This window comes from Eupeodes corollae, chromosome 2, assembly GCF_945859685.1.
Source record: "Eupeodes corollae chromosome 2, idEupCoro1.1, whole genome shotgun sequence".
NCBI lineage: Eukaryota > Metazoa > Arthropoda > Insecta > Diptera > Syrphidae > Eupeodes > Eupeodes corollae.
In genome coordinates, this window is record NC_079148.1 from 36,858,904 (window position 1) to 36,872,542 (window position 13,639).

General features: G+C 29.3%; 2 protein-coding genes across 3 annotated transcripts in view; one reads left to right on the forward strand and one right to left on the reverse strand.

Moving 5' to 3' along the window:
- The window catches only part of LOC129946851 (uncharacterized), a 71,862-nt gene that overhangs the window by 36,182 nt on the left and 22,041 nt on the right, over positions 1 to 13,639 (reverse strand). The window lies entirely within an intron of this gene.
- LOC129946853 (uncharacterized) lies at positions 9,192 to 12,665 on the forward strand. The gene is made up of 6 exons (XM_056057214.1): positions 9,192 to 9,519; positions 9,776 to 10,176; positions 10,237 to 10,363; positions 11,072 to 11,215; positions 11,283 to 12,332; positions 12,405 to 12,665. The coding sequence occupies exons 2-6, from the start codon at positions 9,985 to 9,987 to the stop codon at positions 12,539 to 12,541; spliced, it is 1,650 nt and encodes a 549-aa protein (XP_055913189.1). The 5' UTR covers positions 9,192 to 9,519; positions 9,776 to 9,984; the 3' UTR covers positions 12,542 to 12,665.

A 13,639-nucleotide genomic window follows, 5' to 3' on the forward strand; every position in this document is an offset into this window, starting at 1 on the left:
TTACCATCGGTTCGATACATTTGTTATTAAAAAAAAACTTGATCAAATGCAGTTAATGGCTGATTTCGCAACTAATGTTTTATCTTTTATATGAGGTCGTATGTTTAAATTTTGTGTTATTGTAAAACCTAAGTATTTAAAATTTTTAACTACTTCTATTCTTTCACCATTAAGGTTCCAAGAACGGTCATTTCTAACATTGCTATTATGAGATCTAACAATCATAATCTTCGACTTAGATGTATTCATTTGAAGATCCCAAGAGTAGCAATACTGGTTAAGTTTGTTAATTTGCAGTTGTACAGTTACCGGATTATCAGTAAGAATGACAAGGTCATCCGCATATAATAGCACCTTAATAAGCAAATCACCATAATATAAACCCCTGGAACACTGTCTCCAATGTCTTTAATAAAAAGTGAGAAGAGCAACGGACTCAAAATGCAACCTTGCGGGACACCAACTTCCGTCTTAAATTACTGCGAAGAGATACCATTAGAAACTACCGCTGTTGTATTTGAAATAAGATTCTCATATATTCTTAAAAATTTTGTTGATAATCCAACACCTGCTAGTTTGAAAGGTAATAGTTTTCTGTTTATAGTATCAAAGGCAGCTTAAATATCTACAAAAAAAAGCACAGAGATTAGTTTTTTTATCCAAAAAACGTTTAGCGACATTAGTTGGAGTACAAATTTTATCAACTGTCGAGAGGTAAGCTCGAAACCCAGCCTAAAAACAACTTATTTTGTTGTTTGTTTCAACCCAAGGTACAAGTGTAAGATATAGCATCTGAGTAAACAGTTTTCGTAATGAATTGACAACGGGGAGATTAGGATCTTTTTTTTTATAGATCGCTAAAATGGATGACTCTTTGAAATTCTTTGGTATATCTTCGTTGTTGAACACTCGGTTAAGTAAGAACAATATATGTTCTAAAAATTGTGAGCTGGCGTTTTTCAAAAACTCGGCTGGGATGCCATCTAAACCCGAAGCCATATTGTTTTTCATTTTTTCTAAGGCAAAAACTAGTTCTGGCATTGAGAACGGAGAGTCTAGTTCTTTGATGAAAATAAAAGGTAACGCGAAACATATGTAAGATTGGTTAGGATCTGCTTTTGTAAGTTTTTCGAAATATGAGCCCATCATGTCGATACTAATTGGAAAAACATTCGATCTGTTTCGGTTACCTAAAATTCGTACATTTTTCCATAATTCTTTAGCATCTCTGCATTGAATTATATTAACAGCTGTTTTTTGCACAAATTATTGTTTTTACAGAGGCATAGGTTTTTATAAGTATTATTCGCCTGCAGATAAAGATATTTCAAGGCTGAGTTGTTAGTTTTCCTATAGAGTTTCAACCATTTAAAAGATATTTCTCTGCTTTTTCTACGAGCATCATCATACCAGCTGCACTTGTAAAAATGCCTCTGTTTACTGAGTAGGTGACACTTGACTCTCTTATGGTTCTAATAAGACTTAGTGGATTCATGGATTGTATTTTCAAACGATAGCGAAAGATCGATTGAATGTTGGTTCAGATTTTGCCTATAAATATCACATTTTTTATCAATCCAGCGCAATTTTGAATTACTGGTATCGTTTTGTTCTTGAAAAGTAATAAGTTGGGATTTAAACTCACAAGAGACACAAATGGGAAGAAGTAATGATTTCTCAAGCTTCAATTGTGTATTTACATCTAGATCGAGAAGGCTGAGACAAGTTTGTTTTGCTTGACTATCCTTGTCAGTTTTCTCATCTGGGGGCAAATGCAATGCAACCATTTTTTTATGCGATTTTTCGTTTAAACATTCCAATTGTTTCAAGCGTTTCACAATAGCTTTCAACAGCAGCTAAAGGTGTTCATTATTTTTTTTAAGAAATCGTTACAAATGTTAAGCAAGTCAAAAAAGTCCCCATTTTCGTTACAAAAACCATAATAACTTCAATTAAATTTTATGTAAGACATTGTGACGTGATGCCAATTTGGTTAAAAAACAAAAAATTTAAAACTCACATTCAAATAACAATTTTAAAACCGATCGGTCACACTAACGAAGACGAGACCAACCATTTTTGTCAATTTCTTCACAGATTTACATTAAATGTTCATTAAAATGCAAAAAGCTGAAACTCAAAATTTTCAAAGAACAATCTTAAAAGAATTTACATAATAATTATTTCAATTCAACATCTAGAGAACAACAAAAAAAATGTACTTTTCACTAAATTTCAAAGTAGAAACAATAGTTTGACAAGTACAGTTAAATTATCTAAAACATCTTCGAACTCCACTCTTGTACGTATTTCTTATTAAAAACCAATATTCAATCAATTCATCAGAAGTTGTAGTTTGTTATCGTTGTTGTCATCAATACCACGCAACATTTGACAATTGTATGTAAATCGTAACGGATTATAAATATTTGTCTTGATTTTCATTAAGACCCCTTTGCTTCCTACAATTTATTATTATTTTCATTAAATTAACTTACAAATTATGCACTGACATGTTTTGAATCAAACAAATCCCAAAAAACGCTAAATTATGTCACCCAAGTCACAAAAATGCAGGTAAATGCACGCCCCTGCAACAACTGACTGCAAGTCGTGCCTTCCACGTATATTTTAGATTCTTTCAATCCGCTTATAGAGAGCAAAAAGGGCATTAGCGGTTTTCTTTCATAAAGTCACGTAGAATTCCCTCTAATCACGTGCTCAAAAATCATTATTGTTTTTTTTCAAAAGAATTTTCCAAATTTAAAAAAGAAAAGCAGAATGAGAATCAAAATTTTGGATATGACCGAAAAAAAATAATAATTTATTGTTATTGATTTTTAAAATGAACACACATTTCCACTCAGTATTCTAATATTTGATTTCAAATCAGAAACAAATTTTTAACAGAAAGTTGAATGAAAATCGAAATTGAAGAAATCCCCCTCAATTCAAAGAATTCTTCAATTTATGCAAATGCATTTTGCATCTTCATTCACTTGTGAGAACAGTTATTAAACTATCAACATGTTGCTATTGATGTTAGCTGCTGGCCCAGATACACATTATTAAAATACTGCGGTTGACCTAACTATCAGAAATATTATTAACATTTTTCGATCTCAAAATCAGTATTCATGACAATAGGTAGGTATAATTTTTTTTTCATCAGAAGGAACAAAAGGTCCCCAACTGTGTGTGATTTTGATTCGATTCGATCATTTTATTCATGTATACATAGAACCCACGTTGCGTCGTGTCGTTTCTGAAGGTGTGCATTTTGTATCTCATAAATGCATCTTTCTTATCTTTGACGTTTACGGCCTCAATATAATTTTCTAACTACCTGTTGATCTGTTTCTGTACTTTAACTGTTTTACATATGGATTAGTTTGCTTGCTCAGGTATTAAGACTGCGTTAAGGTGTTATTTTCTTAAGGATTTTACGGTAGGTATTTGTGAATTTCAATTAACGTACCTGCAAATATTGAAATTTATTTAACAGGTTTATGTTTTATTTCTAATGAGTGTTTGGTTAAGGGAAACAATACCACGGTTTGATGACACATTAAAAACTTTGATTTAAGTGATGCCACTTAAAGTATTTTCCAATTAAAATTTTGTTGTTTTCGTAAGCCTTTACGTTTGTACGATCGGGAGAATGTTTTGTGTCCGAGATATTAATCTCAAGATCAAGCAAAGATATTAGATTCAACTAAAATTAATTTCGCAGATAGTGACAAGGAAAATATGTGGAAAGCACATTTACACAATTTAAGTGGGTGTTTTTTTAGGACAATAATGTATGATTCCTAAAATTAAAACATATCAAGAACCAAAACGCAATCAACTTCAATTAAATTAAATTAAATTGTATACCTACACTTTTATGTCGTACAAAAAAACTTTAAACAAATGAATGCGTTTGAGAATTTTAAGAGTACAAAACATATTTCCTTAAGTTTAATGTGGTTATACATTTTTCTAGAAAAAGTACAAGAAATAAAACAGTACCGAGTATACTGCTAAATTGGTTTTATGTCTTTTTTTCGACAGAAAACAGCTAGAAATTGACCTGTTGTTTGCATTTTATTCGAAGTTTTTTTAATTGAAAATTTGGTATATTACAAAGAATACATTTTCCTCTTTTAAACATCCCATAATAAGTAATTGTAAGCAGTCCAATTTATCGAATAAACAATTTTAACATTTTTGAGCGTTTTCTAGGTCTCTAGAAGAAATTAATCAAAGATTCTTAAAAAGATTTCTTTGTGTAATTGTTTAGGTACGTTTTAATTTTAACTCAAATGTCTCGAAAACAAATAACGGTATTGACTGGTTTCAAAATAATCTAATTTCATACAAAATATTGAGATTAAGATTAAGTTACTTATTTCCTTAGGAAAATCCAATCTTTATTTTTTGTATAAAAAAGAAATTAAATATTGACTTAAATATCTCGAGAACAAAAAGAGATGTTGAAATCAAACATATTTTATCATATGAAAAAACTAATCGAAATTATTTTTTTTTACAAAAACAACTAAAAACTGATAAAAAACGATTTTCGACTCAAGTATTTTGGAAACCAAGATATTGGCTCCCAAAATTGTTGTTTTGTAAAGCCGCCCATTCACGACATATAATAATTGCGTGGATTGGGGTTTGTACATATTGTTTGTGTTGTGAATGGGGTTGTTTGTACGGTTTTTACATTTAACTGTGTACAAATTAAAATAAGATAAAATAAAACAGATATTTTGTGACGTAAATATAAAAATCTGTATAATTTGATTTGGCGGACTGTTTTTTTAATAGTAATAAACGAAGAACTCGAATTTCTCGAAAACAATTAATATTCGGCTCTTAGGAAAGTAAAGAGTCCTTTTTATAACATGACTATCAAAAATCAAGGATACGGCCATTCAATTAAAAAGTTTAACAATACTAAAAAAAAGAGGCTGGGATGCGACCCACACTGATAACTTCTCATCCCGTCTGTCGATTTGTCTTGCTTAAAAGTTCAATTTTTACCACATTTGCGTACTATTTTTTGTAGATTTTATTTTTTATGAACAAACGGACTGTTGGATTTTTATATAAAAATTACTAAATATCCAAAACAATATTTTCTGTGAAATAAAATAAGTTTTAAGCCAATATTTTTTAATTTTTGAAAAGCTATTTGAGTCGAAAGTAAATTTTTACCAAGTTTTAGTATTGTTTTTTTTTTAAGTTTTATTTTTTGTAAAAAAAACTGTCAATTCGATTTTTTTCAAAATTTTACCGAATGTTGACAACAATATTTCTAATAAGATAAAATTAAATTGGAGCCAATATTTCAAATTTTTGAAAAGATATTTGAGTCGAAATCATTTTTTACCAACTTTTGTTAGTTTTTTTTTCGGTTTTTAAATTTTTGTAAGAAAACTGTCAATTCGATTTTTTCAAACTTTAACTTAATGTTGACAACAAGACTTTTTGAAAGACAAAAGTAAATTAAAGCCAATATCTCAAAGTTTTAAAAAGATATTTGAATCGAAAATCAATTTTTACCAACTTTTATTAATTTTTGTTTAGGTTTTTATTTTTTTTTTTTAAAACTGTCAATTCGATTTTTCCCAACATTTTTAAAAATGTTGAAAACAATATTTCTTATAAGATAAAATAAGCTTGAAGCCTAAATTTCAAGTTTTGGAGAAGATATTTGAATCGATATTCAATTTTTACGAACTTTGAGTAATGTTTTTTTTTAGATTTTTATTTTTTATAAAAAAAAAACTGTCAATTCGATTTTTCTCAAAATTTTATCAGATGTCAAAAACATTATTTTTCGTTGTACAAAATTGTTTTAGAGATAAATTCATTCAGTCGTAACATTTTGGAGGTGACAAATTTTTTGTTTCAATTTTATTGATTAATAAAAAAACCGTTGTATTGATTTTTTTCAAAAAATATACCTGTTTGGTATCACGCTACAATATATTATATAAAATTTAATTCAAGTCTCTAGCGTTTTTGATTCGTAAGATATTAAGGGTTAACCAAAATTTTCACCTTTTTTTCAAACTGCTATGGTAAAAAAAACCACCCACGCAATTTTCTTGAGAGCCCTTTCTTTATCTTTCTGCCTTATTATCTGTATAACACAATATATTTTAAATCGATATCTCTTCTGGTTCTTGAGCTATGGAGGACGAAAAAACGTCGCGAATGTACGGACGTACGGACGTACGAACGTACGTACACACGCACGCACAGACATCTTCCTAAAAATCTTTTATTTCGACTGTAGGGACCTTGAAACGTCGAGAAATGTCAAAATTTTCAATTTGACAAATCGGACCCATTTCAATAACTTCCTATGGGAAGTTAAAAATAAATACAAAAACTGGAGCAAAATATTGATCGGGAGACAGCTATGCAAAATTATAAATAGAAAAGGGGCTGGAGCGAATGATATTTATGGAATATCGTTATGGTGTTATACATGGTGTTTCTGGAATACAAGGAAAGTAGTACACCTGTATGATCATTCTTGGCGGTTCAGATACGGTAACGTATTTAAGATTTGTTTGAATTACAATTTATAATTTTAATTACAAGACTACGCCAAAAAAATACCTTCAATGGGAACACTCATCGTTCAATGTCGATGATGCAAATTCTAGGGATGGCCAACAACCTCATTTTCATTGCGGTCTGCCACACCATCATATTTTTTATTTCGGCAGTATTTCGTGTCTTGAATGGCCGGTCATACACTTAAATAAAAATCCACAGACGGACACAAATGGGAAGTTATCAGTGTGATTCGAACTGTAGCCTCTTCTATATAAGTTTTTGTATCTAAATAATACTAAGATCCAACCAATTATTAAATAGAAGATTCCTTCAAATGCTTTTAGTGAATCAAAGTGGCAACACTACTTGCAGTTATTGAATTAAAGAAAAAGATTATTATCAGAACAAGGGTACACAAAACAGTTACTATTGCTAATGAGCGAAAGTAAATTTAAATAATATTAAGGTATAACCAGTATTGTTTAGGTTCCTATATACAAAGGTAAATGTTGTTAAACAATCTACATTATTGTACCTCTATTGATGACAAATAAGTTTTGCTATGAATTTTAATTGCTTTTATATTATCGTCGTCGTATCGTGTTAACTAAATTTATTGCTTATAATAATCTTATGTTCCATGAAAGAATGTGATTTTTCATTCACACCTTCAAAAAAATAAAGATATCAGTTTGATTTGGTATTTAGAAATTGATTTATGGAAGTAGCAACTAAATGTTTACACATGTTTACATTTATGTTAATGTTAATGAATATAGAAAATAATTCACTTAGTATTTACGAAAAGAGAACTGCAATTGAAATGAACAAGTTTAAAAAAGCTTTTATCTTTTATTTCCTTGTTATTTGTTAACGGCTTCATTGATTTTGTTAAAACATTTTGTACAAAAAATTCTTATTTAAGGACCAATATTGAAACTCTTTTGATACATGTCTGCTCAAAATTCTAAAAAGACTCTAAATTATGAACTTATTACTTACTTTAATCAATGGAGCGAATCTTCAAAATTGAATTATCGGATATCTGAATACTCTGGCAAATAAATGAAAAATTGAGATTTGTATTATCCAAAACAAGGCATGATAATATACGCGAACGAAATTTGTAGGCGTTATTATGCTTCAAATAGCAAAATAGGCATTTATATTTTGATTTATAAGTGCTAGGAGTGAAAAGATAATGTGTATGTGTTTCAACAATACTACCACTCAATATGTAATTAGCAAATTACAAATTTATGTACGGTTAAATGAAATGGAGGTCTTAAAATTTCAAGGGAGTTTTGGAAGTTTTAAATAAATTTTTGAAAATCAAGGGAGGCCTTGTGTTTTTAAGCGGGGTCTTAGGATTCCCATTGAGGTTCTGAAATAGCAATATAAGTCTTGAAATATCAATAGGTCTGATGATTCCAAGTGAGGTCTTTAAATATCTAAGGAGGTCTTCAAATATGAAGGGAAGTCTGGAAATTTTAAGAGATATCTTGAAATATCAAGAGATATCTTGGAGTAACAATTAAAGTCTAGAGATTCAAGAGAGATCTTGAAATATTTAGGAGGGTCTTGAAATATGAAGGGAGGTCTGGAAATATCAAGCAAGGTCTTTAAATTCCAAGGGAGGTCTTAAAATGTTCAGGTAGGAATGGAGACTTCTTGACATATCAAAACAGATTTAGAGGTTTAAAGTAAGTTCTTCAAGTACTCGTATCAATAAGGAAATACAATTTTCAAGGGAGGCTTAGAAATTTCAAAGGATGCCTAAAGAATTGAGTTCAAGTACAAACGGGTATGCTTATTTTGTTTAAAATTTTCAAACAATTTTCAAATGCAGTTTTTTGTGAAGCTAAAAGTAATTTTAAATGAACCTCTTCCAAGAATTAATCAAGTTTTGTATAATTCCATAGTTTTGAAAAATCGCTTCAGTAGCAACAAGGTTATATAACCATCTATAAAATTGAATTTAATTCAAATTTCGATTTTTTGTCTATTCTCAGACATTTTAAAAATGAAGGCAAACGGAAGTTAAGGAATGGTTCGAGCTATATCGATGCAATCAAAAAATGTTCTAAATAAAATCCACTTACTTGAAGTAAGAGAGTGAGCATAGTGAAAGCAAAGTAGAATAATATTTGTTAACTCTGGCGTATATTTTTTTGTTTAAAGTTAAGTCTTTTTCAACTCTAATTTTGCATTATCTACGGCTGTGAGTGACTATTTTTTGGTTTACTTAAAACATGAGAACAAAATAAATAAAACCTCTCTGTTCTTTTTAGGAACTTCTTTAGTTTGAAGATATCATAAAAGCTTTAAGCTTGCTTAAAGAGCGCGTTTGTGCGATCCATCAATTTGGTATTTTATTTCTCTTCAATTTCTAAAACAAAAAATCATGTATTTATAAATATCAACAGCAAAACAAAAAGAAAAAGAATAAATAGATAAGCTTCTTAAAGCTTCAATTATTCATAGCTTCACAGCTGTGGTAAGTTTCAAGTGATGATGGTTGAAAAGTGTAAATAATTTTTTTAAGAGCATATACCTCAATATTTTATAAACAATAAAATTCCATACAACCAGTTGATTTAGCTAGAAAATGTAAATATTTATACTATCTGAGAAGATAATAATTAAACAAGTTTTAAACTTCTTCTGAGAGATACCTAAGTGCTCACGTCGCGTCGCGTCGTATAGAGACTTTTTGCAGTCAAAAAAAAAAACAAGTTATTCAAAACAGCGATAGTAAGCTTCATGTTCATCATCATCAGCTAAATGGAAGCGTCTCTTAATTTTACATTAAGTTTGACTAGTTCCAAATTGGTATTGGCTTTTAACGGTTGGATTTATATTTGAAGACAACTTTTACGTATCGTAGGAGCATTGAACGAATTAAGACTTTTGTAGTAAATTAAGATTTAAAAATAACTAAAAATACAATCATTCGTAAGTCAATGACAATTTGTATGATCAAACCCAGGAATGCAAAATTATTTTTGTTCACGGTGTAATGTAATTATTTTGTTGAAACTTATTTGATGGACTTTTAAACAAATAGGAAGTGTTGTAGATTCATGTGTACTAGTAGTTGATGAGGTCATCGCAAATGAAATTTAAGAACAATTATTTTATAAAAAGTGATAATATAATTATTGTTTCAACATAAAACATGGACAGTATTTTTCCACTTATTTTCAAACAGATTTTTCTACGAGTAAAATAAGATTTTTCGTCTATCGTCTAGTGAGTGTTATTGTTTCTAAATTCTGAAGAGATAATGAACTTAAAACAACTGATCTCCGATTCAAAACAACATTTATAAGTTATGTTACTTTAAACAAATACAAAACATCAACATTTTAACATGCCAACACGTTTTTGAAATAAAACATATTAAAAGCTCTCTTCAAAATGAAAAGTAATGAACACAAAACATTTCAAGTAACCGAATCACCAAGTCAAAATTCAATACAAATTCTGCCATCACAAAATTCCAGCCAAATTAATAATAAAATTCGTTACAAAAGTGATTTGGTTGAAAATTTTAGTGCTCCAGATGGGGGATGGGGTTGGTTAGTTGTTATTGCAGCTGCAATGAGTATTGTAAGTTAAATAAAAAACAATTGCTTTCGTTTTTGCTTTAATTATAACTTGTTTTTGCAGTTGGTTACATTTACTGTATTAGAACAATTAGAAACATTGTTCAAACAAAAATTCTTGACAAATGGAATAAGCAGCCATCAAATGACAATAATTGTTTATTTACAACATGTAGCAACAATATCTACAGGTACAAACCACACGCAAGTATTTTTTTCTTTAATTAAAAACGTAAACCAAATTTTCGAAAGACAATTCAATTAAAATTTGTTTGTTGTACAATTTTTACTTGTTAAAACTTGTTCGGAAATTCCAAATAAAGAATTTGGTCTTATTGCCAAATAAAATAACGCCAAAATAACGTAAATATCACATCGCCAAAAAAGGCTCTACCGCCCAAAAACTTTATCAAAAGAAAATGCCACAAGGCCCTAAATGAATTTCATTTAGACAAATCAACTTTAAAATATCATAACGCCCAAAAAATGTTACGTATTTCAAAATTTGGGCATTTTGACAAATTTTATTTATTATTGAAATTGGTTTATTAGTTCTTGAAAAAAAAAAAAAAAATTAAATAACAGTTCTGTATGGTACTCCTCTTGAGCAATACAAAAACATTTCTTTTTCTTTGAAAGAAGCCAAGTTAAGAACTAGAAATCTTTAAAAAATGAAATAAACCTTAGTTTCCATCTTTGAACTCAATCATAAAGCCCAAATTCAATACTAAAAATTCTTTTGGGAAAAATGACAACTAACTATTTGGGCCTTCTTTTATTAAAAAATTATTTTAGCGGTACGACATTCGCTTTGGGATTTTCGCCATCTTTTTGGGCAAAATCTAACACCATTTTTGTATTAATAATTTAAATATGCATATATTTTTCTTATATACCAGCTCTGTTCAATGGAGAAGTTTTCCGGAGATTCCCGCTACGTAAGATTAGTTTAGCTGGAGCAATTTTTACTTCCGTTGGATTAGCACTGAGTGTATTTTTTAACAACTTTATATTACACCTTCTATCACTCTCAATTATGTGTGGTAAGTTATATGATTGAAAAAAATCCCCCAATACAGCTAATTTTATAATTTTGTTTCCATATTTCAGGAATAGGTAGAAGTCTAATCTTTTCTTCATCATACATCGCTGTCAATGTATATTTCAAAGAAAAACGACTATCGGCCTTCGCCTGCATGTATTCAATAGTTGGTTTAGGATCGATTCTTCTGCCACAATTGACAACATTCTTGATTGGTCAATACGGATTTGCCTGGACAGTATTATTTTATTCTGGGCTATCTCTCCAAAATTTCACATCCTCACTTCTCTATCAACCTGTCAAATGGCATTTGAAGGAGCAACGAGACATTGAAATGGTTGAAATTCAACCGTTAAATTATGTTTTCGGTTCACGTCACATAGAAAAACTAAGTGCCTTAGAGAATTCATCAAGTTCAAATAATAATTTAAGGAGTTTGCATAGTTTTCCAACAAATTCCGTTTATCCACTAAAAGTGCCAAAAAATTCGTTCGCATCATTTGAACCTTTTCGAGTGACAAGATCAATTCCGAAAATTATTTTACCCGATGAAACGGAATACTTCGAAAGTCCTCAAGAATTTGAAGAAGATTTTACCACAAAAGTTGAACAGCAAAAACTTACAATATTTCAGAAGATATTAAAATTCCTGGACTTGGATCTTTTAAAGGATTTTTCGTACGTCAATCTTGCTCTAGGTTTGACTCTTATTCAATTTGTCGAGACTAACTTCACTCTAATGACGCCATTTATTTTAAATGACTTTGACTTCAATGAGAGTCAGATAAAACGTTCAATGAACTCCATGGCAATTTGTGATTTAATTATGAGGATATTAATTCCAATTGTCATAAGGAAATTACTGAGATGCAGTAATGAAATTGTGCTGTTATGTGCCCTCATAGGATTGGGCATTGGAAGGACAATATTGGTGTTTAATAGAAGTTTTAATGTGGTGATTATATGCTTCGGGTGGATGGGTTTATGTTCAGCTATAAGAGTTGTCTTCTGGATGTTGATACTTCCCAACTATATGACATTAGAGAGACTTCCAGCAGCTATTGGACTGCAACAAGTTGCAATGGGCATATCTTCGCTGATTTTTGAACAATTTAAGGGTAAGAATAGTTTTGAAGTTTCTACTAGTTTCAATCGTTTTATGTTTTTATTTTTGTTTTTTATTTTTAAAGGCTTGCTAAAAGATTCTTCAAACTTTAACTTAGTTATACTTTGTATGAATGCAGCTTATATATTTGTTGGCGTTGCATGGTTGGGACAGAATCTTATGAAATTAAAAAGAAAATTTACGATACCACCTTTAAAATAATAAAAGGATCACATTTTATTGAATTCTTCATATTTACTACCTTGCATATGTACAAAAGCTTCCAAAATTAAATACAAAGGCTTTTCAAAATCATTGTAACTTAAGTTAGAAATAGAGGCACATTTTTTAATGAATTTGAATAAATTGTAAGGTTAAATTTAATTAAGTTTGTAAAATCAATAAAAAATAAGTCTTTTTCTACATAAACAGTTATGAAAATTGTCCTTTTTGAAGTGGTAAGGATCTCACAACTAAAAATAAAATACCTCAATTTGATTTTAGTTTCATAGATACCTCAATATTTCGTTAGTAATTATAATAAGTCCGATTTGTCGAATTAAAAATGTTGACATCTGTTTTCTATATCGCAACATTTTAGATACGAAATTTAAGAATTCATCGTTTTTTCACTTAAAGTCGAAGTAGCGGAGCAGTGGGCATAGTTCACTGATTTAAAACTCAGGAACTTATAATTGTACTATCTTTCAAAGGTTTTTCTTTTTAATTTTATTTGGCCTAAACGTAAAGTTTAGCTTTCAAAAAAAGAATTTTTTTCCGTTTATTGTTCAGTTCAGAGAAAAAATAGTAAAAAATATCTTTATAAGAAATCGATCAATGAAAATATACATACTTTGTTTTTTAAATCCAAAGTATATTAATAGAGCATAGTTTTTGGAAATCAGATAAATATATTTAAAACTTATCAGCAATAAAGTACAAATAAAAATCTATAAATATCTTTTAAAGGCATCATAAATTTGAAGTTAAATATAAATTAATTTCTCACTTCTAAATTTTTAATAAACAAAAAAACCCACTTAATAATTTGGTTTTATCAACTTAAGCAAGGAGCTTATTCAAAGCACCATAACTTTTATTAAATGTATCTACCATATCTTACTACCATTTTTAACCTACACAAATAATGATAATAAACTTTTAACTCAAATGCTGCATGAGATTTAATTAGATTTAATATTTCAGTCGTGTTAAATTGTTATCTTGGAATAAATATTTACTCAGCGATTGAGATAGTTAAATCATTTGATGAACTTCTGATTAAATGATTATTACTTTAATGAACTTGAATTTTATACA